This window comes from Lepidochelys kempii, chromosome 11 (assembly GCF_965140285.1).
Source record: "Lepidochelys kempii isolate rLepKem1 chromosome 11, rLepKem1.hap1, whole genome shotgun sequence".
Lineage (NCBI taxonomy): Eukaryota > Metazoa > Chordata > Testudines > Cheloniidae > Lepidochelys > Lepidochelys kempii.
In genome coordinates, this window is record NC_136390.1 from 64,967,154 (window position 1) to 64,993,710 (window position 26,557).

The 26,557-nt window shown below is 41.9% G+C and overlaps 2 protein-coding genes across 18 annotated transcripts in view; both read left to right on the forward strand.

Annotated features, from left to right (window-relative positions):
* The window catches only part of UNC80 (unc-80 subunit of NALCN channel complex), a 188,877-nt gene extending 173,719 nt beyond the window's left edge, over positions 1–15,158 (forward strand). For 10 of the 14 annotated variants that reach the window (XM_073306697.2, XM_073306686.2, XM_073306695.2 and 7 more), the window contains 5 exons: positions 922–978; positions 7,134–7,215; positions 7,691–7,802; positions 9,826–10,037; positions 11,308–15,158. In XM_073306697.2, the coding sequence (XP_073162798.1) occupies positions 922–978; positions 7,134–7,215; positions 7,691–7,802; positions 9,826–10,037; positions 11,308–11,577 (733 nt within the window). In that variant the 3' untranslated portion in view covers positions 11,578–15,158. Of the gene's footprint in view, positions 1–921; positions 979–7,133; positions 7,216–7,690; positions 7,803–9,825; positions 10,038–11,307 lie in introns of those variants that run through there. The other 4 variants (XM_073306691.2, XM_073306699.2, XR_012154377.2 and 1 more) reach the window with 3 other exon arrangements.
* Positions 15,159–17,439: 2,281 nt separating this feature from the next.
* Positions 17,440–26,557, forward strand: part of RPE (ribulose-5-phosphate-3-epimerase) — a 31,603-nt gene continuing 22,485 nt past the window's right edge. For 2 of the 4 annotated variants that reach the window (XM_073306709.2, XM_073306706.2), the window contains exons 1-5: positions 17,443–17,603; positions 24,565–24,644; positions 25,414–25,553; positions 26,061–26,195; positions 26,390–26,476. In XM_073306709.2, the coding sequence (XP_073162810.1) occupies positions 17,482–17,603; positions 24,565–24,644; positions 25,414–25,553; positions 26,061–26,195; positions 26,390–26,476 (564 nt within the window). In that variant the 5' untranslated portion in view covers positions 17,443–17,481. Of the gene's footprint in view, positions 17,604–24,564; positions 24,645–25,413; positions 25,554–26,060; positions 26,196–26,389; positions 26,477–26,557 lie in introns of all 4 variants that reach the window. The other 2 variants (XM_073306708.2, XM_073306710.2) reach the window with 2 other exon arrangements.

Below are 26,557 nucleotides of genomic sequence, written 5' to 3' on the forward strand. Positions count from 1 at the left end.
ATTTGGACTCTTAGCTTTGTAAGCATGCAATCTAATGTTTAAGGTAGATATTTCATTGGCCCAGCAAACATAATCCTTGTTCTCAGCTGCATACCCATTTTAGTCATGGATGAGCAATGGTCTCTGGGATTTTTTGAGTGTATTACACATGCAAACTAATAAATGAACTAATACATGTATAGTAATATTACTGCTTTCCTGCTGGTAATCCACCAGACCTCTTTCTATCTTTCATATTTCACATATGAGTGAACAGGATGGAATACTGCTGGTTGCTCCTGCTTAACAGGGGAAGTAGGCAGCTGTTGAGGCAGCGTGACTGGGGACAGATTTGCCAGTACACATTCCAGCTGTTTACTTACAGTTTCATTACAATGCAAGATCATGCTTTCCTGCAGTTTGGCCTTTTAATGGCATCAGAACTAGAATGTTGTTCTGCAGCTCATGATAAATTGATTCGCGCTTCAAGGAGAAGCCTGAATAAGTGAGTTTATGGGGTGGTTGTAGGGGGAAGATCTTAAATGAAACTGGAAGTAAACAGAATACCATCACAGGGAATACAGGCAGCAACATGGTTTGAAAACTTTCTAAGCCCCATCATCCCCCTCCCTTATTTGCACTAGAATCACACCTCAGTGAGGTTCTTAGCTCATGCAATGTATTGTATCGCTTTGGAGGTCTCCATGTATCATAGCCTCCATTTGTAAATTGCTCCTTTTATCCAGAATTAGATTGATCAGATGTTCCTCTTTCAACGCCTTGAGTCATATGTTCTGATGACCCAGTGCAAGACCAAATATTTTACCGTCCTCCTTTTCCTTTCTTATTCCGTTGATATTTTTTTTTCTTGAAAACAGAGACAATTGCATGCTTTTTGCATTTTCTTTCCCTAAATGCTTCATCTCCCTGCCCCTCCTGCAGTGAACCTAATGTCCTCGATGACTCCCAGAGCCTGGCCGCTGAGGGCAGCCTCTCTAGGTACAGTGTCAACACTACCTGTCTGTCAGTGTCTGTGCTGGGAAATAATCAGTTCCCTATATCCTCTGTCTCTCTCTCTCTTTATCCTTTGTCTCTCTTTCCATGTCTGTTTCTTGTTGTTCATCGATACTCAGGCCTGCAAGTCAAAGGTGTAGTAACCCGACTTCAGTTTTCAGCGTTGATTGCCAACAGCTTTTAATTCCTAACAACTGTGAGGGAATTAAAAAAAGAAAAATCTTGCAAGCTAAAATATTTGTCTGCCTGTTGTGGATTTTTCCATTGCTAGCTATTGCTCTGAAGACATAAGAAAGAAGCATTATTTTCACCACCTCATTAAATGTAACCTTTTATGAGAACCAGTTTGGGGACCTCCTTTTTTAAAAAATCTGTCCTTATATTAATCTAACATTACCATCAAGAAACACTTTAATCATTATTATTTTCTTTAGCATTCATTAATAATACTAATCCTCATAAGCCATGTTAAATACAGTTCCCTATGAATGCCTTTATAGGAATCCCCACTTATTACAAAGTTTTGTCATTCTACAAACACTAGCCTTAGAGCTTTCAGGCAGATGCTATTAACAAACAGTGTTATTACTGTGCCTTTAAAATACGTAGGTCGTAAGATTTTAAAAGGAGGACTGCACCTTTAACAGTCAGCTCAGCCATGTTAATCATTCTTCCTGGTGTACTACTATGGTCATACCTCTCAACTGATCCTCATGAGGTGGGGAAGTTCTCACTCATCACAAGCTCCTTATTTCATTCTCAGAGAGCATTCCCACATACTGGGAGAATACAGTCTGCTCCCTGAAATATACCACATCACTCTTTGTTATTTTATCACTCTTGCCTAAAGATGAGGATGTGTTGAGAGGTATTCTTGTGAATTAATTTTGTTTTGTTTGAGATTTCTCCAGTTTTATTTTAATGTTGAAAAATGGAAAATGAAGTCTGTTGTTGGATGTGTCATTGAGATCAACCCCATGATTCATAGTGTCACTTGTGTTTGTGTGCCCTGCCTTGATCAGTCTCTGATTGGTGGTAATGTGGAAGGTGTTGTAAAGAACAGACATTTGTCCTTTGGCCGAGGCAGGGATGTTACTTTATAGCAAAATGTATTACTCTTGCAAAGAAGATCATTAAGAACCCGGTCTTCTTGAGAGTCAACTGAGCAATAGTTCAGAAGCCTAGAAAAAAACAAACAAATATTTCTTTATAGAGGAAGTTAAATGCATTCACTTTAGTAGTGTGAAAACCTGATTACCTTTGGCGGTTGACCTGCAGATTGAGTCACATCCTAATGTTGATTGTGAAATGTCTTGACTCTGATAAATGGGAGTCAGGCTACGCAGCAACTCTTGGTGACAAGTCCTGGAGTTTTAAGACAGCTGAGCCAGCTGACAAGATCAATGTCAAAACAATTCATGTTGATCTGTGAAGTCTAAACATATGCACAGTGAGTTCCGTTTGCTACTAACGCATCAACCTTTGCCCAGAACAGGTTTGTATCTCCTGTATTGTTCTGTGTTACAGAGTTTCAGTAAAGGAGAAGATCAGTTGGCATGTTCAGTGAGGTAGATTTCTACAGAGAGACTATTTCTGATGGGGTTTGTTATTTTTTGAAGACATAGTCATAGACTTCTTTGTTTTAAAAAAATGACACTTTTATTCCACACTTTTATTCCACAGTCCTTAAAAGAGACTCAAGATAATTAACCTGATCTCTGTGAAAAGGCTACAATTATAGTTCTGTGTAAAATGAAAAAAGCAACATTTTAGCTGTATTGTGTGTATTTAAAAGTGCAAATTGCATTCCTTCTGTAAAGGAGAGAAGCAAAAGAACAGAGAGATAGTACAGCTGCTTATTGAGATCATTGTTGTAGCAGAGGATAAATACATTCTTCTATTCAGGAACACTAGTTTAAATAAAACAGGCCAAGATTTTTCTTTAGATATCTTTGATCTTCACTGGAGCACAGGAATAAAAACTGCTTAGGATAGCATACTGAATTCAGAAGCTGATATTTAGTCACAATTGATGGAATGAAACAAACAAAGAATAGAACATTATGGAAAACAGGAATTTCAAATAAATCAAAAGAACAATAATAAATAAAGACAACAATAAAGTAATTTTTCTTTTGTGCTTGTACTAATTAGAGTTACATAGGTAAATAGCAATGAACACAGGAAGAGAATAACGTTCAAATTCCCAAGATTAGGCAGAAAGGGTGTGTGGGGGGGGAACTCTTTTATTGAGCATCATGATTTGTTGAGGTTATAACTTGACAAAAGATGGAAGATTTCCCCAAAGCACAAGGGAAAAGAGAATAAGAACTTTCTATCATTGAAAGCTGATGCACAAAAAAATTCCATTTCAACATTTCTAATTATGCTTGTTTTAAATTATTCATGATTAATAAGGAAAACTAGAGCAAATTAATATCAACAGGGCAAGTGTGGAGGAAATTTCACAGTCTGTTGAAATCCCAGGTCATGCCTGGTGTCTTGAGAAGTTCAGCAGGTGCATTCTGGATGTTATCTGAAGGTCTGGCAACCACTAAAGTCCATTCAATATAGTTTAACAGCTACAGTACTTGCTTGCTTTTTCTGGTTTTTGTTCTTCTCCCCTCCCTCTTCCCCCCACCCACACTTTTATTTGTTGCATTATTTCTTGTTATTCGTGAAAATAACTTCTCATAAATGCCAACCTGAGAATGCTTATTCCAGTATGTTCTGTGTGGTATGAATTTTACACTGGCCTGACATTTGTTGTACGGTTGGCAATAATTTTTCATGAACAGCTTGTTTGTCTGTCTGTCTGTCTCTGTGCTAACCATGTAACATGATTATGGGGACATGGCACCTTGTCATAGGTACCCAGTAGAGCACACTTGATAGACAGGAAAGTTTACAAGCGTGTTCTGCTCCAACAAATGAGATTTATGTGCTCCAACAAAAATCCTCTAGTAGATGCCAGGTTCACAGGAGAAGTAGAGTAAACTATGTCATGTGAAAATGGCATTGGATTTGATTCAAATCAGTTCAGTAGCGTCTCCACAAACTGACCTCCCAAATATAATGATTGCTCCAAACCAAGAACAAAGCAAGAATGCACTCTTGGTCCTGTTTATTAGACAATGAAAGGCAGAAAAGAAGGGGAGGGTACGTATGGAGTCAAGAGACCCTTTGGAACTAATTTTCACTGAAGCCAGATTATTGTTGCTGTTCTGGAGGAGGAAAAAACAACCATAATGGAATCATAACTATTTCAGGAAATTCAGTCATTCATCTTACACTTGCACTCTTTCTCTCTCTCTCTCAAAATGTGGGGTGAATCTGAGTATATAGGAAAGTAAAAAGGACAGGGCGGGGCTCTGTGCAGGTTTTCCTGCCAAATTCCACTGTTAGCACTCCCCCAACTTTTACCTCCAGTCTGCCGTTCACGCTCATAAGATCACTCTGAATTATGCCAATTCATGTGACAGCATAAGTCTGTCCACTAGAACACTAAACTAATTTCGCATCTGATGTAAGTGAGGCTTAAACCCAGGCCAACAGAGAGGAAAAGTAACTGAATCCAACCTTTCTGTCACTCATCTCTTTTTGTTTGTCTTTAATGCACAGATTAATCCATGGGAATCGTTTTTTCCTTATGTCTAACATACATGTAGTATGGTAACATCACACTCACAAGTATAATGAATTATCTTTACCTAATGAGTTTTTCAAGGTGTTTTCGTTATGTTCGCCTTTTGACATGCCTGTTCCATTGCTGTAATAAGAAAAGGAGTACTTGTGGCACCTTAGAGACGAACCCATTTATTTGAGCATAAGCTTTCGTGAGCTACAGCTCACTTCATCGGATGACAAAAGCTTATGCTCAAATAAATGGGTTCGTCTCTAAGGTGCCACAAGTACTCCTTTTCTTTTTGCGAATACAGACTAACACGGCTGTTACTCTGAAACCTGTCATTGCTGTAATAGACTATTTACGTCAGTGGTTCTCAAACTATTGTACTGGTGACCCCTTTCACAAAGCAAGCCTCTGAGTGCGACCCCCTTTATAAATTAAAAACACTTTTAAATATATTTAATACCATATTAAATGCTGGAGGCAAAGTGGGGCTTGGGTGGGGGCTGACAGCTCGTGACCCCCATGTAATAACCTTGTGACCCCCTGAGGGGTCCTGACCCCCAGTTTGAGAACCCCTGATTTACATTTAACATAATTTTAGACTTTCTGTCAGAGGTCGGTCTCAAACTTCATAGAACTAAACGTCATCATTTTTTCCTCAGAAACTGTAATAACAATCTTACCATAACTCAATGGTATTTAGCTACTGGGTTGAACAGAAACTTTTTATTGCACCATTTTAAATATATATTCTGCAGCCTCTTTAGAAACAAATTGAGGTTCAATATTTTTTCTATTTAAAGAAAATATTCACATGTTAATATCTATCTCTGAGTCGCTAAATATTTGCTGGAGCCAAGTTCTCAAGTAATTCTAGAAGCAGAAAATTAACAGAATTTATACATATAATGTCAAACTGTCTGGATTTCTTACGTGAGGAAAAATGTAAATTCAGCCTATTTGCCTTGATACCCTTGAGGATGTATCACTTTTGGAGTCTACTGCAGTCTAAGCAGTTGTATGTGCTGTAGGGCCATTGTCTGGGTCAAGAATGTAATGCTGGCAGCTAGAAGTAGCTTGTGGGATCATGCAGATCATAGGGGCATAGTCTTGTCTTGACATTTAGAACGTTTCATTGTAAATCAAATTGCACTGTGCTGAGTATTTGCTCTAGAGGATGGTGATATCTTTTGAAAGGGTTGTCCAAGAGAGAAAGGACCCAAATATACATTATTTTCTGGTGTTGAGCTAAACTACTCTCCTGGCCATGCTGTTGTAATGAACCCACAAAAGTATTAGCTTTGTCTTTTTCTCCTCCAGTCCTGGTAAGGCTCTGTGTCAAATCACACCTACCTAGAGGCTCTGACCTCTTTCCAGGGAAGATCCAAGAAAGCCCCGGAAAAGTGAGAAGAAAGGGAATGTTCTTTTTCTTACATTAAGACATGCCAATGCCAGAACGCACTGAATATTCAGCAGTGCATACTAAACAATCTTAGAAGCTGCTTAATTGGGATGCATGCCTCAGTGGTTCGGATTTGTCCCAAGTAGGCAGCTGTCCCTTTTGAAAGAAGTTCATCTAAGTGTTACTTACCATTGCAACCGTACCTGTCTCAGATTCAGCTCACTCAACTAAAACATTTGTGACCATTGCCTGCTAATGAGTAACTCTGATTGTGGTTGAACTGGGAGGAATAATACAGTATTGTGAAAAGGACTGAGGAGAAGAACAATCTGCTACACATCTCAGGTTAACAGAGGAATTAGTTGAACAGTAATACAGACTACTTTACAGCATTTAGCAGTCTGTTCTATTTTAAAGCGCCTTTACTTTTAATTCAATTATTCAGATTTCTTTGACAACGTATTAAGGCCTAAAAGAATACTGTAGATTTGTTTTTATATTTAATTGTATTTATTTTGCTCATTAGCCACAAAGAGACTTGAGGCTGCAAACATGCTGAATGCATCCTGTTTGCATAAGTCATGCACCCTTTATGTGAACGGAACCTTTGTCAGTTGTGTTCGTTTTTCGTTTTCATTTATTTAAATGGCATTGAAACCAAAAGACAAACCTGAGGTGAGGGCTTTGGAATCCAATTGGGAGAAATAGGCCTGTGTAATTACCCTCACCAAAAAACAAACGGAGATAATAAAATGGCGTTCTTGCCCTTTGTCTGTGTAGGCCAATGTGACAAAGGACACAGAGAAGTGGGTATTGCAGAATGGGATGCATCAATCAATGACTGAAAACTGAAAATCTCAATTTTTATAGCTCTGTGCTACCTCTGTGTGGCCTAGTCCTGAATGCCATGATTCCTACTCCCATCCCCTTCCCAAACCCTGGAAGCTGCAACCCAGCGGATACTTTCCCCCATCCTTCAAAGACGATGCTGCTGTCTTTGAAGTGACTGTGCCATTAGTGTTTTTTAGTCATGATTGCCAGGGATTATTCTAATCAGCCACTGTACTTTTATGGTTGTGCTAATACTGTACTGTCAACACTTAACAGGGTAACAAGTGTGCAGAGCGAACCTGGACAACAGAATCTTCTTCTTCAGCAACCACTAGGAAGGAAGAGAGGCCTCCGGCAGGTAAGATCACAGGACGAAGTGAACATGACAATTTCCATTTGTTGCAGTCCATTTGCTACTGAGATCTTCTATCTTCTGTTCCCCTTGCCCAGAATGTATTACCACATCACAATCCTCTGAATTAGCAGGAAGTGCGTGGGCAAGCTGAACCATTCAGGTCTGCCAAACTACTGAGCAAGAAGTTATGCTTCATTTCAAATCCCCAAACCCTTTCCCCTATAGCTATATTATTTGAGCAAAGGTCACTGCATTAAAATTGAATTGGTATGAAGTGCCATTATTTCATCACCTGCTTTTATACTACACTGATGTCTAAATTAAAGATGCCAAAACATGTATACCCACAAAAAGAAAAATTGGTGGCTGTACGTAGGAGAATGGTATAAATGATATGACTTAGTCACATAAAGGTGAATATTTCAGTTGTACATTAGTATCTCCTTGGTCTAACTTTACTCTGCTTTGTGTACCTTAGCTACGAAGACCTCTTCTTTCACGTCAGAAGACCCAAACTGAATCTCGTAGCCATCACGGGGCTCGACTTTCAACTACTCGTCGAAGTATACAGCCAAAAACAAAACCAAGTGGTGAGACAACTTCTGCTTTTCCACAGCTGGCATCTAATATTTTAAAGTAGGAGCTACTAGATTTTGTTTTTCCTTCTAAGACAGTTTACTGTGTGTGAAATGTACATAGGTAGACCGGGGTGGGCAAACTGTGGCCTGGGGGCTGCATCCAGCCCTTCAGACATTTTAATCCAGCCCTCGAGCTCCAGTCAGGGAGCCCACTCCGTGCATCCCGCATCTCCGAGCGGCTCCCGGAAGCAGTGGCATGTCCCCCCTCACCCTCCTATGCGTAGAAGCAGCACACTGCCCCTGCAGCTCCCATTGGCTGGCAACCAGGGCAGGGGTGGTGCCTGTGGATGGGGCGGCACACAGAGCCTCCAGGCTGCGCCTCTGTGTAGGAGCCGGAGGGGGGGGGACATGCCGCTGGTTCTGGGAGCTGCTTGAGATAAATGCCGCCTGGAGCCTACACCCCTGACCCCTCCCGCACCCCAACCCCCTGCCCAACCCTGATCCCCCTCCTGCTCTCCGAACCCCTTGGTCCCAGCCCGGAGCACCCTCCTGCTCCCCAACCCCTCATCCCCAGCCCCACCCCAGAGCCCTCACCCCCCCACCCCCACCCGCACCCCAACCCCCAATTTTGTGAGCATTCATGGCTGGCCATACAATTTCCATACCCAGATCGGGCCCTCGGGCCAAAAAGTTTGTCCACCCTTGCTGTAGACTGTTCTGAAGAGAAGTTCTGGATCATTTCGGGGGATTGGTAATGAGATGTATAGTCTTTTATCAGTTCATGTCTAGCCCTGGCAGGTAGGAATTGGCAATTATCATCCAGCTGCTCTTCAGTAGTCCATGTGATGTGAATTTTAGTGGTTTCAGTCTAGTTTCTGGAGGGCAGACATCACATCAGAAAAAAACACTTCCACAAAATTGGTAGTTTCTCCAAAGACCGACATCTGAATGGACATAGACATTGAATTATCTTCTCACCCATAGATAGAGGATTTAAGAGTCAGGTGTCCTCCACTGCGAATGCCCTGTCAACAGCACTCAGATGTGCAACTCTAGAGATTGCTAGTGAGAGTGCCTCTGCCAACACCAGGTGTCCTGGTGGAACATGGGAGGAGAGAAAGTTTCTCAAATAGCGAGGACCTAAACTATACAGGGCTTTAAAGGCTGAACATAGAAGCAAATAGGGGAGCCAATTTAGTCTTTGGAACACTGGTGCTATGTTCTTTTTGTGGCTAACATTGCTCAATAGGGTAGGCAGTTGATGAATTCTGCACCTCCTGAAGCGTCCAAGTGGTTTTCAAGGGAAGCCTGTGCAGAGCACATTGGTTAGTGATCTAGCAGGCAGGACTTTTCCTTGCATTAGTGAATCAAGATGGTCCTAAGAGGAACAGTGCTGCAGGAGATGTGCTACAACCTAAATCTTTAGCCATAATTAAAAACAAGGGCAAGGATATTAACTTTAATGGGTACATTTCAGTGTAGGTAACTATGTTTTGCTTGCTCTTTACTCCCGCTTGGTGGCCTTCTAGGTAAGGTTCAGAAATAGGAGTCAAAAGCTCTCGATTGTATTCTCAGCTCTACTACAGACTTCCTATCCAGCCTTTGGCAAGTCACTTAACCATCTGTGCCTCAGTTTCCTCATCTAAATGAGGATCATAATAGCTAACTCACATGGCAGTTATGAATATATGTAAATCACTCTGGGATGAAAAAAGAAAAGGAGTACTTGTGGCACCTTAGAGACTAACCAATTTATCTGAGCATAAGCTTTCGTGAGCTACAGCTCACTTCATCGGATATGCATCCGATGAAGTGAGCTGTAGCTCACGAAAGCTTATGCTCAGATAAATTGGTTAGTCTCTAAGGTGCCACAAGTACTCCTTTTCTTTTTGTGAATACAGACTAACACGGCTGTTACTCTGAAATCTGGGATGAAAGACACCGTATAAACATAAAAGCATTTGTTATATTCTGATATTTTTTTCTACATTGGAGTAATTTTGTATTTATCCTTCCCCACATCCTGGTCCCCCAGTGGATCAAAAGCGATCAGTGACTTTCACTGAAACTCAGCCAGAGGCAACAACATCTTCAACAACAGATGCTACACCCATCCCAGCCCTGCAACCTAGCTGCAGCAGGAGCAGCCCTGCAGAAGTCAGCAAGCCAGAAGCTGTGAATAAACTTGTGCTGACCACCTCACCTGCCATTGTTGTTGCTGATCTCCATAGCCAAACCACCAGCCAGGTAACCCGTCTGACAAGTCAGAAAGTAGGTTAGCTGCTCAATCTCTAGTGGGTATATGCATATGCAGTACCTCTCTACTTAGTGATTTAAGCTGCTGAAAAAATAGTGAAAATGGCTAATGATCTCACTTGTGGCCGTAAAGAGAAGGGGTTGGTGTGTGAAGACTGCAGAGTCTGTTTTCTTTACAGTGAGGTGGTTACCCATGCCACTTCTTGTTTAAATTGCCAGCTCCCAGATCTTTGTGTTGATTCTCTTTCCTTCCACTTCCGTTGGCACTTCATCATGACATGTCCTTAGCTTGACTGATCCTATGTCTTCCTCCTCCTGTCTGTACAGATCTTTTCTCTCACATCCTTCTATACCAGGAAAGTTTTAATTCAACTCTCTCCTCAGCTACATTGGTCTCTGAGGAATGGGGGTTGGGGTAGGGTAGACTAATGCATCAGTATGGAAGGATTCCTACCAAAACCACATTACTGCAGTAGCAAAGGTGCCAGACTTTGAGTATGTCGACAGGGTGTGTGATTGCAGCACGTGTAGACATACCTGAGCTAATGTTAATCTAACTAGCATGAGTGCCCGTAGCAGTGGAGCTGCGGCACATGGGCTTGAGCACGGTCTAGCCACCCGCGTAAGTACCCAGGGTCCAGGACAGGGTTGTATAGTGCAGGCTGAGAGCCATGCCACTGCAGCTTCACTGCTAGTGGTACTCACGCTAGCTAGAGTAAATCATATATCTGATTGCAGTAGGATACCTTTAGAAAGAAGCTATTTGTCGTGCACTGACTGCTGGAAAAAGCAGGTGTTAGACATCACTAATGGGTGGAGGATGCTGTGTAAGTAAATTACAAATTGTAACCCAGAATTTAGAGCCAGCCCAATGAGACAAAGGTTTCTTTTCTGATGTCTCTTTATCTGGTTCCCCAGGGGGATACATCCTTGGCTATGTGCAGAAGAGACAGAAAAAAACATTTTGGAAAAGTTATGAGGGGAAAAAAATAATTTCAAATTGCGGTGTCCTTTTAAGCAATGTCATCTTTGTAGTTTCCACTACAAATTCACCAGCCAGAAAAAAATTAACTGTTTTTGCATAACATTTTAGGGTTTTATACCCTTTTAAACATTTCAAATAAACCAAGGGGCAGTTATGGATTAGCCTTTATTAGTTTACAGATCTGAATATATTTTGCACACGCTGGTTTATATTCTGTCCCCCACCCCCTTCTCTTCCCATGAGTGGAGCCTGACCATAAGCTCTCCTTGATTTCAGAGTGAGGCGCTTCCCACTGAGAAGGAAAAAGAAACAGAGGAGGATTTGGAGCCCCGGCCAGCACAAGTACATAGCACCCCACCCACACAGCTCTCTGATACAGAGGACTTTGCAGGCCTTGAGACAACCAGCTTACTGCAACATGGAGACACTGTCCTTCACATCAGCGAGGACAATGGGATGGAGAATCCCCTCCTTACCAGCCACTTCAGCTTCACGCATGTTGAGCTTGGTGAGACTGATGTTGACTTAGATGAGTCCCATGTTTAAATGTCAGGGAACTGCATTAGCATGGGAGGAGAGAGAATGTAGAGTCTTGGTAGAGAAACTGTACCTTCTCCATAGAGTTTTTTGATAACTATTGATGAACTAATCAAAAAGAGCACTTTATATCCAACAAGGGAAAATATCTAACAACCTATTTGCTACAGATTGGCAAATATGTTTTAAAAAATAAGCTAAGCCTTTTTGGCAAATCTAATTTGGTTCAGGGCAGACTGCAAAGACCAGAAGAGAATTCTAAAAAATTCTGCGGCCACATCTCTGTTTCCCAAAATCTTGATCTGCCAGAAATCTACTGCAGTCTGCAGCTTCTCCAGTAACATGCATTAGTTTAATATAGTAGACTGAAAAAACCCCAACCTTTTTGAGGTTAGCCACTTTAACACTGCCCCCCAAAAGTTTATTTTTGTAATTTCAGAAGGGTTATATAGTATCTGAATCAAAGACTCGCATGACTGAATATTGACAGTCAAAATGCTGACCAGGGATATTGAACTAAAGATTGTTTTAAATAAACAGGACTGTGACTGTGTTTTCTAATCCTCATAGCAATGGCACATACCATTGAATGATTAGAAAGATATTTTTTAGCACTGCAGGCTTTAGCAGTGTTTACTTTTGTCTGCTGGTTTCATTGCACTCTGTAAGATAGTACCTTAGTGCTAGAAAAATAGTGATTCTGTATAAAACTAAATATACTACATACTACAGGAAAGAATGCACATGCTGTGCTCAAAGATAAATGGGCAGGGGGTGAGTGGTCTGTAGATGACATAAATGGTACTATCTGTTCTGCTTAAATATATTAAGCAATTTATGTAAAAAAAACACAGCTAGAATGTGTGGACTTTCTAGTACAGGGCAACAACTTAATTGATGCAAATATCTACTCTGTGTGCACTTGGAAATGTATATTTTAAGTAAACATATATAATCCATATTTTCACATTCCTATAAACTAGGAATGGATATTGCAGAGAATAGACCTGATGAAAGAATATATTTTCTGCACACTGAGATTGTATTTAAAAAGGTGCCATTCTATGTGTGTTATATGAATATGCACTAATTATGACTCTGCATGTGTAGATATAAATGCATAATATTTATATGTATATCGTGTCCCTTTTGGGAATTGACTGAAGTCGTGGGTGAGCTATGATCTGTGCTTCAGAATCATGGGATTAAATTGAAACCGGACTTTAGTCACTGACATATGGGAAAGCTGCAGAATAGCTGTGAGGCATACTGTGAAGTTGCAAGCAATGCCCATATTTACGTGTCTGTTTGTGTGTTCACATAATACATTTTCAGTTCGTCACCTTGGTAGAATGAGATATTAGACCTTATAATTGTGGCATTATTATGCATAGAAAAGTTATTTTTGATCACTTTTAGAGCTTTCTCAAATGTATTACTTACCATCTTCTTGACCTTTCAATCTGGACTCATGGTATTAAAACAACATAATTTTAGAGTTAAAATGATATGACCAAAAACAAAACAAAACCCCCACTAAGCAAACACCACCACCCAACACCACCACTATATATTTTTAAATAGCTATTTTTTTCTAAAATCATTTTTCTGTGAAACACTGTCATACACAGCCTATATGCTGGCCTGGTGCAGTATTACAGAAGTTTTATTGGCATTAATTTAGGATCAACTCCAGAACTGACTGGTGGCTTTGGTAATTTCAACCAATCAAACCTTTATACCTCACCATCATGTAGGCTCTACTATACATATGAGTCAATAGGAGCCCTGTGTGTACATCAGAGCACAGAATTGGGTCCTATATATTATTCACACACACCCTAGCAACAATAAAATGTATTCTTTTCTCAAGTTTGTCTATCTAGGCCCCAGTCCAGAGGTGTTGAGCACCCTCTACTACTGTTGTGTTCATTGAGAGTTAAAGGCACTTTGCAACTCATAGGAAGTGCTAGTCACCTTGTAGGATTAAGCCCTTGCTCTATAGTGGGCAATCTTAAAGTGGTTTGTGGTAAAAAAAAAAAAAAAAAAAAAAAAAAGCGTCTATGTAAAAATGGCAGCTTGCTCAGCACAGATCATGGGTATTCTGAATAATAGTTGCTTATATCGCTGACTTAAATATATCTGACTACTTCTTACGTCTCTCAGAACTACAGAGCCTGTACCACCCATCTGTAGGAGACTGCACTGGACTCTTTCCTAGTGCTGGCATCATCAAAAGAATTATTAATTACCTCCCGCATGAGGAATTGCTATTATTAACGATGACATACAAATCAGAAGGAACACTGCTTCACTTTCAGATCCCAGTTTGGGTTAACTGGCAGTTGGAGGGGAAACTATTTTACTCATAAACAAAGTAAATTTGATATAGAAATGACTGAGAGACAATAAACATGAAACCCCATGATGAATTTTGTAGTCACTTTTTCACTGATAATATACTTTGAAAGGAGGCATTTACATTAATGTGAGATAGATGCCTGCCATGATATTCTAATCTAATTATAGAAAAATAACTGTGATTTACTACATTAAATTCCGTATTGGTGATAAATGTTTCCATTAAGGTTGCCCACTGTTACAAGCTGAATCCATCTTAGCAAGGACTAAAAATGCCTTTTTGAAGTCCACCCTCCAACCAATCAAGTGCAGTGTATAAATGAAGATTACATTATTCAGGTGGCCCAGGAGAGGGCTATAATTTCATTAGGTAGTTAAGACAGGCTGATCAGTCTGTGTACTTGTAAATTTTACTTTCATATAGGTTGCACTTAATATTGTACTAATAAGGTGCATAAACATGTAATTTAGCAGAGTTTGTGCATTTTTCCAGTATCTCTATAAAGTGACTGGTATATTTATGCTGTGAAGGAAAATTATGCTGCTTAATTAGTGTTAGAGGCCTTAAGTGCATGTCAGATGTCTGGCCCTTACAAATGTCTGTCAGTGTTTGGTTCTGTTGTGTTGCCTCAAAGTTTTAAACTAATTTGCAGTTGTCAAAAGGATTAAAGATAGAAAAGTCTGTTCACACTGATCATGTTCAACAAATAGTAATTAAAAGACAAGGCTCTGTTTAATCCTATTGTACAACATTAGACAAGTCTCCCTTTTTAAAAGGCACTGTATCCTGCTTTATGAGATTACTTTGCTCTGTTGCCAACAAAGTTTGTTATAATTTAATATGTTTATCTGTCATCTTTTAATATGTGCCTCGCTAAAACTTGCCATACATTCCCCAGCCCCGCCTTTTAGAAAGGGGGGGATTATTGTACTGGGAACTTTCGGTGTGATCCACTTGTTGTTGTGTGCATTTGTGTCCTCTTAATGTGACCTTAACTGTGCTGAATGTCTAGGTGTATTTATATGTACATGTATGTGCATAAGAATGTCACAGGATGTATTTGAAATACTATTGCCTCGATTTTTGAAGGAAGGAAAACTGTGTTCCAGAAGGAAAATATAATGTAGGTTTGAAACTGATCTTATCATTTGTTTGGAAGTTCAAAAAACATCAAAACTAGAAACTCTTGTTGAGTTCGCAAAAAGAAAAGGAATACTTGTGGCACCTTAGAGACTAACCAATTTATTTGAGCATAAGCTTTGGTGAGCTACAGCTCACTTCATCGGATGCATAAAAGTGGAAAATGCAGTGAGGATGTTTTTATACACACAGATCATGAAAAAATGGGTGTTTATCACTTCAAAAGGTTTTCTCTCCCCCCACCCCACTCTCCTGCTGGTAATAGCTTATCTAAAGTGATCACTCTCCTTACAATGTGTATGATAATCAAGCTGGGCCATTTCCAGCACAAATCCAAGTTTTCTCTCCCTGGATTTGTGCTGGAAATGGCCCAGCTTGATTATCATACACATTGTAAGGAGAGTGATCACTTTAGATAAGCTATTACCAGCAGGAGAGTGGGGTGGGGGGAGAGAAAACCTTTTGAAGTGATAAACACCCATTTTTTCATGATCTGTGTGTATAAAAACATCCTCACTGCATTTTCCACTTTTATGCATCCGATGAAGTGAGCTGTAGCTCACCAAAGCTTATGCTCAAATAAATTGGTTAGTCTCTAAGGTGCCACAAGTACTCCTTTTCTTTTTGCAAATACAGGCTAACACGGCTGCTACTCCGAATCTTGTTGAGTTGAAACCCTAAAGCCAAGTATAAGTTTTTATAAATGGTGTAGTTCCCTCCCAATCTCCAAATAAGGGCATTCTCTTTGAAATTTGAACAAATCTTAAGCTTTAACAAAGTGTTTTTTGACTTACCCATTACCAAAGAAATGTTTAGAGGGAAAGAAAATATCGGAGAAAAAACCAATTACAATAGACCAACCTTCACAACGAAGTGGATATGTGATTAAAATATTATCTCAGGGCAGTTAAGTAGGATATTACCTTCTCATTTGCATTTTCTGTTGTATGGGAAGTAGTTAAGTCTTGCACTAAAAGGAAGGCAATCGTGCTGTGCCAAACAGAGAATAGAGTTTATTTGAAGCAAGTGAGATTTGAGGGCTTTAAGGCAAATTCTTTACATTGAACTGGATAAAAACATGTCAAAATATATAATTTCCCTGCATTACAACTGTGTAATTCATTTTCAGAATCAATGCAACTGGAGAACAAAAATCCTCATTAGAAAAATGAAAGCCCTTTAAAAATAATTTGAAGGATTACAGACCCAAAATCTTAGATCTAAAATGAGAAAACCATCTACTGTACTTCCCAAAAATACCTAATAGCAAAGTCTGTGATGTGTACCAAGTGACCAAAGACCAGGGATAAAATACAAATAACAGAGATGTGTGAATTATGTTTATGAAAGAGATTATAAGAGTTTAATGTTTGAATATGCACAAATAATAAAATATATCACAAATATTTAATGTGGTGTGAGATTTTTGTTAGGGCATTACCATGGCTACTTCTTCCAGAGGGGGCCTCTGTCTTTCCAAACTTTGTCTTTGCTGGAGCTGACGTTCTCTGATAAACTTTTCTTCCTGCAATTCCCTCCAAATGCCCCACAGCTAACAACCACTATGGTGTATTTGCCATGTTTGGAGGCCTGTCCATCATTTTTTGCACTCATATATACACTTCTTAATGGGTTACTTTGGAAGTCAAGCAAATACTCCCCCTTTCTTGTATTTTTCCTAAATATTTGACTCTCTCCGCCTAAGCTGATGATAACCCATCATTACGGTAGGTATAAACCTCTGCTTTGGCCTACATGAGATACAAAGCTGGGTGAAGGCGGCTGGCTCGGCACAGCGCCCCGGAACTCAGGAAACGGTGAGTTTAGTTGATGACGGTATTGCCGGAATTTGGTGACTCTCGATGGCCACATTATGCGGTGGAAGCCAGTACCCAACCTCCAGCCAGGCAGCAGGGTGACTTGGTGTGGGCCGCGGGCAGGCGAGCTGCAGGTGCAAACCTCATGAAGAAGGAACAGCAACACGGCCACGCTGGGCCAGACCAAGGGTCCAGCAAGGACAGGGTCCCGCCTGCTGCCAGGGGCTGCAGAGGCAGTGACCAGAGCAGGGCAGCCCAGCTCGGGGAGGCCAGCCTGGGCCAGCTGTGCGCTGTGGGCGGGGCTCGCCTCTCCCCCCTCCCGCCCATCACGGCCTTTGCACCGCCCCTCAGGGGGCGGGGTCTCCCCTTCTGCCCCGCCCCCTGGCGCCGGGAGGGACGCAAAGGCTGAGGAAGCGCGCCGGCGCCACCCTTTCCCCAGGCGCCGTGTTGCATTGTGGGGCGAGTAGTCCCTGCCATTCGGCAAGCCGCGGGCGGCAGAAGAACTACATGTCCCAGGATCCTCGGGGAGCGGGTTGTGGCGCCCCTCAGGCTGCGGCGCCTGCGCACCGCTCAGTTCTCGGGGGCGGGGCGGCCATGGCGTCGGGTTGCCGGATCGGCCCGTCCATCCTCAACAGCGACCTGGCGGCGCTGGGCGCCGAGTGCGGCCGCATGCTGGACTCCGGGGCGGACTACCTGCACCTGGACGTGATGGACGGGTAACTGCCGCCGCGCGCGCTGCCGCCTCGGGGCCGGCTCGAGCCCGCGCCCCTCCCCCCCCCCCCCCCGGGTGCCCGGGCCGGGGCGGCTGCCGCTCTGCGCGCGTGGCGGGCTCGCTGCTGAGGGGAGGCTCCGTGGGGCGTTCGCCGCCCCGCCCTGCCCGCCCGCCGGGGGATTGCTCAGCGCCTCGTTGCGGCGGGGCTGGGCGCCCTGTGCCGCCCCGCCGCGGGAAGCCCGCGCCCGCTGAGCGGGCGGGGGCCGGTCGGTCGTGGTGTCGACGTTTGGGCGCCGGCCGTAAGGCCCTGGGAGGGTGCGAGGGTCCCAGAGGGGCAGCTGCCGCCGGAGCCCCAAACTCGGCCTCGCAATTAAACAGCCCCCGCCTCCGCCCGAGGCAGCTGGCATGGGCCGGCCGCGGGCGCCGAAGTGCCGTGTAGACACACCCAGTGCGGCCGCCCCTAGGCGAGAGGGTCCGGCCGCCTGGAACCAGTCGCGGGATCAGGAGCTGTTCTGGTGCAGCGCCCTGTCCGGTCAGCGGTGTTTAGGATGCACCCTTTTCCTAATGGTTAACGAACAGGAAGTGTGTGTGTTTTTCATAGAAATGTAGGGCTGGAAGGACCTCAAGAAGTCATCAAGGCCAGCCTCTGTGCTGAGGCAGGATCCAGTAAACTGAGACCATCCCTGACAGGTCGTTAGCTAACCTGTTCTTAATTTCCAGTGATGGGGATTCCACAACCTCCCTTGGAAGCCTAGTCCAGGGTTTAGCTACCCTTATAAAGTTTTCCTAATATCAACCTAAATCCCTCTTAATGCAGATTAAGTCCGTTACTACTTGTACTACTCCAGCGGTTGTGAAGGACAAGTCATCACTGTTCTTTTTAAAACTCCTCTTAACATAAAAACGGCCGTACTGGGTCAGACCAAAGGCCCATCTAGCCCAGTGTCCTGTCTTCAGACAGTAGCCAATGCCAGGTGCCGCAGAAGGAATGAACAGAAACAGTAATCATCAAGTGATCCATCCCGGCGCCCATTCCTAGCGAACAGAGGTTAGACATGCCATCCCTGCCCATCTTGGCTAATAGCCATTGATGGACCTATCCTTCATGAATTTATCAAATTGTTTGTGAAGCCTGTTATAGACTGGCCTTCACAACATCCTCTGGCAAAGAGTTCCACACATTGCCTGTGCATTGTGTGAAAAAAATACTTCCTTTTGTTTGTTTTAAACCTGCTGCCTATTAATTTCATTTGGGTGCCCCCTTGTTCTTGTGTTATGAAGAGTAAATAACACTTCCTTATTTACTTTCTCCACACTAGTCATGATTTTATAGACCTCTGTCATATGCCCCTTTAGTTCTTTCTTTTCCAAGATGAAAAGTCCCAGTCTGACTAATCTCTCCTCATACGGCAGCCGTTCCATATCCCTAATCATTTTTGTTGCCCTTTTCTGAACCTTTTCCAATTCCACTATCTCTTTTTTGAGATGGGATGACCACATCTGCAGACAGTATTCAAGATGTGGGCGTACCAGGGATTTATATAGAGGCAATATAATCATTTCTGTCTTGTCTATCCCTTTCCTAGTGATTCCCAACATTCTGTTCGCTTTTTGACTGCTGCTGCACATTGAGTGGATGTTTTCGGAGAACTATCCACAATGACTCCAAGATCTCATTCTTGTGTGGTAACAGCTAATTTAGACCCCATCATTTTATATGTATAGTTGGGATTATGTTTTCCAATGTGCATTACTTTGCATTTATCAACAATGAATTTCATCTGTCATCGTCACCCAGTTTTGTGAGGTCACATTCTAACTCTTCGCAGTCTACTTTGGACTTAACTATCTTGAGTAGTTTTGTATCATCTGCACATTTTGCCCCCTTTTTCCAGATCATTTATGAGTATGTTGAATAGTACTGGTCCCAGTATAAACTGGGGTAGACCACTATTTCTCTCACCATTCTGAAAACTGACCATTTATTTCTACCCTTTGTTTCCTATCTTTTAACCAGTTACCAGTCCATGAGAGGACCTTCCCTCTTATCCCATGACTTACTTCGCTTAAGAACCTCTGGTGAGGGACCTTGTCCAAGGCTTTCTGAAAATTTAAGACACTATATCCACTGGATTTCCCTTGTCCACATGCTTGTTGACCTCCTTAAAGACTTCTAGTAGATTGGTGAGGCATGATTTCCTTTTACAAAACCCATATTGACTCTTCCCCAACAAATCATATTAATCTATGTGTCTGATAATTCTGTTCTTTACTATAATTTCAGCCAGTTTGTCTGGTACTGAAATCAGGCTTACTGGCCTGTAATTGCTCGGATCCCCTCTGGAACCCTTTTAAAAAATTGGCGTCACATTAGCTATCCTCCAGTCATTTGATACAGAAGGTAATTTAAATGATAGGTTATATACCACAATTAGTAGTACTGCAATTTCACATTTGAGTTCCTTCAGAACTCTTGGGTGAATACCATCTGGTCCTGGTGGCTTATTACAGTTTAATTTATCAATTTGTTCCAAAACCTACTCCAATGACACCTCAATCTGGAACAGTTCTTCAGATTTGTCACCTCAAAAGAATGGTTCGGGTTTGGGAATCTCCCTTACATCCTCAGCCGTGAAGACTGATACCAAGAATTTATTTACTCTGCAATGGCCTTGTTGCCCTTGAGTGCTTTTTTAGCATCTCGATCATCCAGTGGCCCACCGGTTCATTAGCAGACTTCCTGCTTCTGATGTACTTAAAACATTTGCTATTACTTTTTGACTCTTTAGCTAGCTGTTCTTCAAAATCTTTTTTGGCCTTCCTAATTACATTTTTACACTTTATTTGCCAGAGTTTATACTCCTTTCTGTTTTCCTCATTAGGATGCCTTTTTGCTTCTGCTTCTTTTACTTTGTTGTTTTTAAATTTGGGATATATTTTTAAGTTGAGCCTCTGTTATGGGGCTTTTAAAAAGTTTCTATGAAGCTTGCAGGGATTTCACTTTTGACACTGTACCTTTTAATTTGTTTAACTAACTTCCTCATTTTTGTGTAGTCCCACTTTCTGAAATTAAATGCTACTGTGGTGGGTTGCTGTGGTGTTTTTCCTGCCACACGGATGTTAAATTTAATTACATTATGGTCACTATTACTAAGTGATTCAGCTATATTTGAAGACTGTTATCAACTCCCCCCCCCCCCCCCCCCCATGCTTTTCTTTTCTCAAGAATAAACATGCCCAGTTTTTCAACCTTTCATCATAGGTCAGGATTTCTAAACCTTGTATCTTGTTTGTTGCTCTCCTCTGGACTCTGTTAATTTTGTCCACATCTTTCCTAAAATGTGGTGCCCAGACTGGACAAGAACTTCAGCTGAGGCCTCACCTATGCCAAGTAGAGCAGGACAGTTACCTCCCACCTCTTACATAGGAGACTCCTGTCAATACACCCTGAAAGATACTGGCCTTTTTTTTTTGCAAGTGCATCATATTATTGACATATTCGATTTGTGATCCACTATAACCCCCAAATCCTTTTCAGGAGTGCTACAATCTACCCAGTTATTCCTGTTGCGTAGCTGTGCATTTGATTTTTCCTTCCTAAGTGTATTACTTTGCATTTGTTTTTACTGAATTTCATCTTGTTGATTTCAGATCAATTCTCTAATTTGTCAAGGTTGATTTGAAATCATATCCTGTCCTCCAAGATGCTAGCACCCCTCCCATCTTGGTGTCATCTGCATATTCTCCACTCCATTATCCAAGTTATTAAAATATTAAATAGTACTGGATCCAAGGCTGATGTGTGGGACCTCACTGGATTGACAGCAAACCACTGATAACTACTCTTTGAGTATGGTCTTTCAATCAGATTTGCACCAGATAATAGTTTTTGGATTTACAAAATCCAAATTGGATTTTAAATCCAATCTGGTATTTCCAGTTTACAATCTGGAAATACCAGATTGTATTTCCCTAATTTGATTATGAGAATGTCATATAGAATTGTGGCAAAAGACTTACTGAAATGAAGACATGTCACATCTCGCTTACTGTATATCTACTAAGCTAGTAATCCTGTCAAAGAAGGAAATTAAGTTGCTTTGGCATGAGTTGTTCTGGACAAATCCATGCTTGCTATTCCTTATAACCCTATTATTAGGGCCTTACCAAATTCACAGTCCATATTGGTAAATTTCAGTGATAGGATTTTTAAAATCTGAGATTTCAGATATTTAAATCTGAAATGTCATGGTTGTAATGGGGGGAGGGTCCTGACCCAAAAGGGCGTTGGGGGGGATTGCAATATTGGCACCGGTATTTCTGCGATGGTGCTGCTGCCTTCAGAGCTCTCAGCCAGCAGAACTCCTTGCAGGTGGGAGAGGTTCACTGAGATGGGTCTCACCTGGCCCCAGGAGCAGCCCATGCTGAGGAAGAGGAAGACCAAGCCTGGCCAGAACTAGCTGCTAGAGCTTGGTGCATGGTAGGAGCCCCTGGGTGGGGCACACTCAGCCTTGCCCCTCCCCAGCCCAGTGCTTGGAGTTAAAGGGGCCTTAGGCTGGCTGGCTGTGTGAGTGGGGTGTGGTGACCATGGCACTCACCTGTAAGGCCAGCCCTGTCCCTACAAAAGTGACAGCCCCTCCCCCACATGTCGTCCTCACTTCTGCCTTGCTGCTGGCAGGGGTGCTACCTTCGAAGCTGGGCGATTGCCCAGCAGCTGCTACTCTCCGGCCATCCAACTCTGAAGGCAGCACAGAAATAAGAGTGGTAATACTGCAATCCCCCTACATTAGCCAGATGTCACGAAGGAGACCAGATTTCAAGGTCCATGATGCATTTTTCATAGCTGTGAATTTGGTAGTGCCCTACCTATTATACTGTAGGTTCTTACATACTGATTGTTTAATAATTTTTTCCAGTGTCTTTGCAGGTATTGACGTTAGGATGATTGTTTTTTTAATTCCCAAGGTTCTCTTTGTTCCCTTTTTAAAGACAGGTGTTATGTTTGCCGTTCTCCAGTCCTCTTTGGACCTTCCTTATCTTCCATGAGTTCTCAAAGATAATTAATGGTTCTGAGATTGCTTCAACTAGTTCCTTAAGTACCCTAGAATGAATTTCATCAGGCCCTGCCAACTTGAATATGTCCAACTTATCTAAATATTCTTTAACCTGTTATTTCCCTATTTGGCTTGCATTCCTTCCTTGTTTTTAAGGTTAATTGTATGAAGTATCTGGTGACAATTTTTCTTTTTAGTGAAGACAGAAGGAAAACAGGCATTAAACATCTCAGCCTTCTTGATGTTGTCCGCTATCAGCTCTCCTCCCCCACTAAGCAGAGGAGACCTGTGCTTTCCTTCATCTTTCTCTTGCTCCCAATATATTGTGGGTGTCAGGACTCCTGTATTAGAACTGGCTGGGTCACTATGGGTAAGCACCTTTCTGTGCCTCAGTTTCCCCACCAGTAAAATGGGGATAGTGATTTTTTCCTTGCAGGGGTGTTGAGTGTTGCCAAACGTTTGTGGAATGCTCTGAGTTAATCGGGAGTGCACTATAATGTCAAAGTGTGTAAATAAGATTTAAAGGAAATTAGAGATTAACTCTTCTAATGCTGTACAATTTAAAAAAAAACAAACCTTCCTCATGAGGCTAAAATATCCTATTGACTAGAGTTAGGAGGAAGAAGAGGAAATGTGTTTAGAAGTGGAAGCAGCTTCTGAAAAAAGGAACTGAAATGGGAAGCTCAGTCAGTGTGGAGCCAGGTTGAGAGCTGTATCTTATCTTGGGGTATTATACTGCCACTCATCACCATAGTATCTGAATGCCTTCCAGGAAAAATAGATTGACCATAGAGAAGTCCCTAGCAAACTTCATGAATTATCTAGCTGATTTTCCATTCACCATCCTTTTCTTGCTTCAAGGAAAGAGACTGTGTGCAATCTAGAAACCCCATTTACCTTCTTTAGGGGCAAATATATAAAGAGAGGATTACTGAGTAACCGCATTCTCTCATGCACTTTCAGTGGCAATCCCACTGAAAGCCCTGCAGAACCTGTTGTACCAGATTTCTATCCTTTTAAATTCATCTTCATTTCTTCCCTAACAACTTATTTGCCACAGAACTTGATTCAGATGTTGTAAAGCTAAAAATGTTTGAATGTCAAGTTTCTGTACACCACACTGATTATTTTGTATTATGATAATACCTAGAAGCCCAGACTGAGATTTGGGAGCTGATCAAACACATAGCAAGAGACAGTCCATTCTCCAAGGCGCTTATGGCCCAAATAGGCAAGACAGAAAAAGGGTGGGAGGGAAAATGGACAGAAACATGTGACTGTTTGTTGAGGGTTACATGGTAGATCAGTGGCAGAGCTGGGAATAAACCCCAGTCTCCTGATCCCCGTGTGTGCCCTATCTACAGTAGAACTCAGAGTTATGAACTGACTGGTCAACTGCACAGCTCATCTGGAACCAGAATTATGCAATCAGGCAGCAGCAGAGGCCCAAAAAAAACCAAACAAACACACACAGTACAAGTACTGCGTTAAACATAAACTACTAAAAAAATAAAGGGAAAGTTTAAAAAAGATGCAACAAGGTAAGGAAACTGTTTCTGTGCTTGTTTCATTTAAATCAAGATGCAGTATTTTTCTTCTGCCTAGTAAAGTTTCAAAGCTGTATTAAATCAATGTTCAGCTGTAAACTTTTGAAAGAACAACCGTGACGTTTTGTTCAGTTACGAGTCTCCATTCCCGAGATGTTTGTAACTCTGAGGTTCTGTTGTATTAACGACACTGCTTCTTGAACATAGTCTATAAAGATTTGTTTTTATATTTCCCATAAATGTAGGTCAATATAGAATTCCTTACTTTAGTCACCATGCAGTAAAACAATATCAAGCCTAATAAGAACCTCCGCTTTTTTTTTTTTTAATAATGAAAAATAAAGTGCTTTTTTCTAATTGGTAGGCACTTTGTTCCGAACATCACATTTGGACACCCTGTAGTAGAGAGCCTTCGAAAGCAGCTGGGTCAGGATCCTTTCTTCGGTAAGGACTTCATTTTTCTAGACTCTTGAGTACATGTTGCTATACTGACAGAGGAAACCACTAAACATTGTGAGTTTGAATCCTCACTGGTGGCCTGTAAGCTCAGGCCACAACTCAGTGGGGTAATTTCAAAACTGTTTTGCGCTGTCTTAGTTTAGAATAGCCTTACACTGGGGGCCATGATGGTGGCAGGAATCATTGGACTGTGGTTACAACCCATCCCCCTACATGTGGAGAAAGTTGAGGAGGGCTGGTGTAGAGCCAGCTATGCCAGATGAGGATTTCCCCAGCTTTCCAGCCCCTTTCTAGAACTCAGTAGCACAAAGGAGCCATGGTCCAGGGCCTCATGTTCAGTGATTACTAAATATTTATAGCCAAGCAAAATGCTGTAAAAATATGGTTTTCTTTTTAGCTAAACTGAGGGAGGGGGAGACTATATTATGTGAGCTTTTGTTTTTTAGTACTTTAAAGAAACACTCTCCCATGTGGCATGTCACTATAATGTAATCAGTGTGCTATTAAGCTTGAGTAGTAATTATTACTAAACATATCTAATAACATCAAATAATATGCACTCATTTGAACAGCTTATGCTGTTGCTACTCTTTTTGAGCTCTGAGCGCATGCTTTGAATGTGCATTTTCTGTAATGACTCCAAAGCAGCTGTTATCAATTACAGCTAGTACACATATTGGTATATTTTGGTACAGTGATGCATGCCAAGTGTATCTTGCTTACTCATGCTTCTGTTCTTTTTGATTCTTTTCAGATATGCACATGATGGTTGCCAAGCCAGAGCAGTGGGTGAAACCAATGGCTGTAGCAGGTGCAAACCAGTACACTTTTCACCTAGAGGCTACAGACAATCCAGGGGCACTGATTAAAGACATTCGGGAAAATGGGATGAAGGTGAGGAGTTGGTGTGGCAAGAGTAGTGTGCAATAGCTGCCTCCCTCTGGCATTGAAAGATCTGGGCAATAACGTTCTTGAGGACTAATAGAATGAAAGCAATTTATATTTTAACAGAAGTCCTAGAGACAAAGTGGAATCTTGCTTTAATGCAGTGGTCCCTAGAGTGTGGGGTGCACCCCACTAGGGGGCAGGGCCACCTAGCTCTGCTCCAGGCCAAGCCCCAGCTTCGACTCCTGCTCCCAGCTGCAGCCCCATACCCTGGGGCCCATGGACTGGTTACATTATGGGTGGGGTGCAACATAAAATTTGTGGACCATTGCTTTAATGCAGTCAATACTTTTTTGCCTTAATTGATCCTACATAATATTCCAAATACTGTTCACAATATTGAATCAGTAATTTTTTTAAGCTTGTAGTAGCTAGTATCAGGGCAATGCTAACAGAGGTGCAAGGCCTCTGTTGTCCTACAGATGCACTTTCATTTATCTTTCCCTCCTTCCGTAGGTTGGCTTGGCCATCAAACCTGGAACTGTAGTTGAATATTTAGCACCATGGGCCAATCAGATAGACATGGCTTTGGTGATGACAGTGGAACCTGGATTTGGAGGGCAGAAGTTCATGGAAGACATGATGCCAAAGGTAGATACTGATTGTGTTTTATTAAATGGAACTAGTCTGTTTCTACTCCCTGTGCCTTGAGAACTGGGAAGGGAGATGACATTAACAAAAAATCCTTAATCATTTAAATGTTAAAAATTATATAGACCTGGGGAGAGTATCTGAGTGTAAAGCCAAGTGCTTAACTTTTGTGGGTTTTTTGTATGGCTCTTTAGATTCAGTGGCTGAGGACACAATTTCCTTCCTTGGATATTGAAGTGGATGGTGGTGTGGGGCCAGACACCATCCATAAATGTGCAGAGGTAAGATTTAAAAACTGAACAGCACACTGAGGACTCTCCTTTTAAGACATTCCTTTTAATTCTGTGCATGAGATTATAATC